The sequence below is a fragment of the Sinocyclocheilus grahami genome, unplaced genomic scaffold, assembly GCF_001515645.1.
Source record: "Sinocyclocheilus grahami isolate Dianchi unplaced genomic scaffold, SAMN03320097.WGS_v1.1 scaffold924.1, whole genome shotgun sequence".
Classification (NCBI taxonomy): Eukaryota; Metazoa; Chordata; class Actinopteri; order Cypriniformes; family Cyprinidae; genus Sinocyclocheilus; species Sinocyclocheilus grahami.
The window spans coordinates 375,671-380,504 of record NW_015506103.1 but is presented as its reverse complement, the minus strand read 5'-3'; the positions used below and the strand labels follow the sequence as shown (position 1 = coordinate 380,504).

The following is a 4,834-nucleotide window of genomic DNA, read 5'->3' as shown; positions in this document are numbered from 1 at the left end:
GTGTGTGTCTGTCTGTCTGTCTGTCTGTGTCTGTGTGTGTGTGTGTGTGTGTGTGCGTGTGTTTCTGTACTGATGAGCAGCGGCGCTAAGATCCGGCCGTACCTCACCGTAGAGCAGATGACAGATTTCCTGAACAACAGACAGAGAGACCCTCGTCTGAACGAGATCCTGTACCCGCCCCTCAAAGCCGAGCAAGTGCAGGGATTGGTGGAGAAATACGAGCCTGACACCATGCTTTCACGAAGAGGTTGGTGAATTCTCCTGTCACTCAAACAGACTCCGCCCACTCTCTGCTGTTTGATCCCTGAGAATTAAAGCTGTAATGATATAAAATGCTCATATGATGTTGAACTGAAGGTTTGCTGTTCAGTGAATAAGAGTTTGATGTTATGTGACGGTCAAAACCCAAAACTTCCTCTCTCCAGTCCATCCTGAATATATATTACTTAAACTGCAGAAACAACATCACAGCCATGAGCTCATTAACATATGACCCGCCCACACATATTCAGTATGAACTACACCAATCATAACAAGGCTCATTTACATTTTACAAGAGGCAAAGAGTCCGTTTTACAGTAAAAAAAAAAAAAAAGATAATTAAATCAAAGAACTTTTGGAGAGATGAATGTAGATGTTTTTGTTAAGAGCCATACTGTAGCAGCTCATGAGCCCTGTATCAGAGGAGGGTTCTCTACTGAGTCTAAATCACTGCAAAGAACCATCGAAGAACCTGTATGTTTAAAAGATGCTGGATTGTAGTCTTCCATGAAGATGCTGTCTGTCCTCATGAACCTCGTCTCCATTTCTGAGCACACTGCATTAATGAAGTCTTTCTCCGTGGTGTTCCCTCACGAGGCTGGAAAGGTGAGCGCTCCGCTGAGATGAAAGTCACCCGTTGCTGCTTCATTAGAGGCAACCTGTTCAGATGTCAGAGGAAGAGCTGTGTTAATTAGGCTGTGGGAGTCTACAGAGGGCATGGCAGGATTAATTAGCGTAAAGTGGCCAGAGGGACGGCAGGGATGTTACATGCGCTAGACTCCACCTGAGAGCCGCGGAGCCCTGTGAAAATGGACTGAAATGAGAAGCGGCTGGTCGACATTCCAGCAGTCTGAGCTGTCACTTCTGCTGAACTCATGATGACTTCATCTTAACGAGGAAATGCTCGTGACATTCTGTGGTTACAGTTGCATTCTTTCTTAAAATAAGATTAAGTAGATTAGAGGTGCTCATTCCTGTTCCTGTAGATCTACTGTACCTGTATTGATCCAAGTGTTCCTGAAGGCCTTCAGTAACCGGTTCTGGTATTGGCGCAAGACTTTGTGGGAAGGTAGATCTCCAGGAGCAGGACTGAGCATTGCTGACATAGAGTATTTAAAGGAGACATTATGCCCCTTTTTACAATATGTAATATAAGTCTCTGGTGTCCCCAGAATGTGTCTGAAGTTTCAGCTCAATATACTCCACAGATCATTTATTATAACATTTTGAAAATGCCTATTTTGAGTGGAAGCAGAAACACGCTGTTTTTCGTGCCTGTCTCTTTAAATGCAAATGAGCTGCTGCTCCCTGCCCCCTTTTCCAGAATAGAGCTGCGCCATTACAGCTCAGACCTGCTAAAAACATCTGTTTTGGTTCTGATTATCATGTTTATCTCGCTGAAATCATGCGTTTTAAACCATATGAGTTTAAACTTCTGATATAAGGTTTTCTGAGCGCACACATCTGAAGCACACGCACAGAAAGCGGCTGTCACAGCATGCGAGCACTAAACTAAGTTCTCATTCACACACAAGCTTACCTTAAAAACACACGAGTTACAAAAACAGTGGGTTATGTCTGTGAAGGTAAACAGCTGGGAAATAAATCACATGTTTATTTTAGATCTGTGTGGCAGCAGCAATATACAGTAAATACATCAATAAATCCTCTGCTCTGTTGTCTCTGAGGCTGGGACTCTAAACAGTGTTCTGTGCTCGTCTCTGCAGCCAAACACAGAACAGTTAGCATGCTTCGCTCAAACTTTCTCCATGGCATTAGAAGTAATACACCGCTGTCGCTTGTGAAATCAAAATGACGGCGCCGTGGGTGGAAACTTACAGATTGAGGGGCGGTCATATTATAATGAGATCGCTTTGCCACGTCACCAAGGGAGCGAAATCAGACGCGCTGGTTTTCTCAGACGCTTGCAGAAAAAGGCTTCCCAAAACAAAGTTACTGGGTTAATGTTTATCATGTTTCCTTGGTTGGTAGATGCACCGGAGACCTGATTATAGCACTTACAACCTGGAAGAGTCAGATTTTCATGATATGTCACCTTTAAAGAAGGGAACCATCCACTGGTCTGAAGGTCTGTCCAGCACAGTCCAAAGTTTGCAAATGTACACAGGATTGTTAATACTGTTGTTTTGTGGTGCAGGGCAGATCTCGGTGGAGGGCTTCGCCAGATATCTGAGCGGAGAAGAGAACAGTATCATCCCTCCAGAGAAGCTGGACCAGAGTGAAGACATGACGCTGCCGCTCTCGCATTACTTCATCAACTCCTCGCACAACACCTACCTCACTGGTCAGCCAATCAGACGCTTTGCACAACACCTACATCACTCTGTACATCAGTCCCTCACAGCCTCGTTTTCATTCCTGTCATCAGCCACAGGCTTTACACGCCGCAGGGCGCTGGTACTGTGAGCCACGTCACTTTGTTGTGAACACAAATTGAATATGAAACTGTCAGGGATTTTGTTTGGGGTTTTTCCGTTTCCGTCAGACTATATGAAGAAGTGAGTCACTCTGAGAGCACAAAAGCAGATGTTTAGCCTTTGAACATGAACTAATGTTTTGTGGGATGCTCACAAATGTACAAATAATCCTCAGTGATGATCGTTTGTGGCCTGAACAGATGATCCAGTGTCAATGTGGTTTCAGATGCTAATGCACTTAGATTTAGCCATTCGAATGAAGATGGAGTGACAAAAACCTCCCTGCAATTCTTTGCACTTATGTAGTTGTAGAATTATGATATTAATGTCAGTATCATTTGAGCTAATGGCTGTACTTCATTTAGACTCAGTTTAAGCACTTCCAATCCATATACTCCATTTTACAATAAAACTCAAGATGTGTCACTAATGCATTTTTAGATTAATTTAGATGAAGTTCTGCCAGTTATCTCAATCAGACAGGAAGCACATAATCACTCAGAAGACCAAAATATATGTGACTTCTGTAACATAAACCATTCTCCACTTTTATTAAAGGCTTTGCATTGCATTTGGTCTCAGCTGAAGTGCATTATTATTGTAGGTGAAATGGTAACATTTTTAATGCAAAACTTTTGACAAGGAAGAGAAGCACTATATTTTAATGATCAAACTTGATCAAATCAGACAGGTGAGACATGCAATGCATCAGCAAAGACAGTAGATTAGATACGAGTGAGAGAGTTGTTATCGAGTCTCCTGATGTCCGTGCTCTGTTGTTTTCTGCAGCGGGTCAGCTGGCGGGAAACTCGTCTGTGGAGATGTACCGGCAGGTTCTGCTCTCCGGCTGTCGCTGTATAGAGCTGGACTGCTGGAAGGGACGCACCGCCGACGAAGAGCCGTTCATCACACACGGCTTCACCATGACCTCAGAGATCTGCTTCAAGGTAAATGCATTTATCTCCTTGTTAGGTGCGGACTTGGGAATTGAGCTGGATGAGATGGTTTTGACAGGGATGTGGAGCAACAGAACCAGCGGTGAGGTTTAGCAGAACATTCAGACGGCATGAGCTTTAGGAACCGTAAAGAACATGAAGGATTATGAGGAAATGGCATGAAGGAGGCAGAGAGAGTATACGCGATTGCGACATATTGAAAAACATATTTTAACGGATTAGAATAAGTTGTTAGGTTTAGCGGATGTGGTTGTGCAATTAAGTGTGTTCACAATCTGAATTCTGTTGATAAAGGATAGAGATCCAGTGTACCAGAAAACATTTCTCTAGTGTTATGAGACAGACAATCTTTGAGGAGGCACAAGAATGATCGCATAAACAGAGAAAGCACCCATTTCACACCTAATTTTTTTAAAATCATGACTGTCCCTCAGTTGTGGTGTCATTTCCATGCATGTAAACTAATGGATGGCTTTTCAGGAGGTGATCGAGGCCATCGCAGAGAGCGCCTTCAAGACGTCTCCGTTCCCAGTCATCCTGTCCTTTGAGAACCATGTGGACTCGTAAGTGTCAAAGCTCTTTTTCACTCTTTCTTAGAGTAACATAAATGATCCAAGTGTTTAGAGCTTTACTCACAGCATGTTGTTACAGTTAACATGTACTCTGTGTGTGTGTGTGTGTGTGTGTGTGTGTGTGTGCGCGTGATACAGAGAGCGCGACCATAACGTAGAGACTGAAATGTCATGCCGTCGTGTAAATAAGATAAATGACATAAGGCTATTTAGATTTTTATTTATTAAGACTATTTAGTTTGTTTAATGAAAGAACAAGGTATAGACATGTTCTATAAGAAAGGTAACTTTAAATGACTTCTGTTGTGATCTGGCGCTATAGAGAAAATATAATTCTCTATAAAATTATAATCTTTTTAACTTGTTTTGAAAGAATGTTTCATTCAGAACGTGAAGACGGCTGCCGTCACTCATTTCCTCAGTGTGTCTCACGCTCTTACTGTGTCTCAGTCCCAAACAGCAGGCGAAGATGGCCGAGTATTGCCGATCAATATTTGGAGACGCATTGCTCACAGACCCACTGGAGAAATACCCCGTGAGTGAAAAACAGATCACGCACACACACACTCTCTCTCTCTCTCTCTCTCTCTCTCTCTCTCTCTCTCTC

At 43.0% G+C, this 4,834-nt stretch overlaps 1 protein-coding gene across 1 annotated transcript in view; it reads left to right on the top strand.

The window, feature by feature from the left end:
* Positions 1-4,834, top strand: part of plcb1l (phospholipase C beta 1-like) — a 96,414-nt gene that overhangs the window by 63,422 nt on the left and 28,158 nt on the right. The window contains exons 9-13 of the mRNA XM_016249387.1: positions 81-247; positions 2,420-2,566; positions 3,489-3,646; positions 4,136-4,218; positions 4,678-4,762. Of these exons, the coding sequence (XP_016104873.1) occupies positions 81-247; positions 2,420-2,566; positions 3,489-3,646; positions 4,136-4,218; positions 4,678-4,762 (640 nt within the window). The remainder of the gene's footprint in view (positions 1-80; positions 248-2,419; positions 2,567-3,488; positions 3,647-4,135; positions 4,219-4,677; positions 4,763-4,834) is intronic.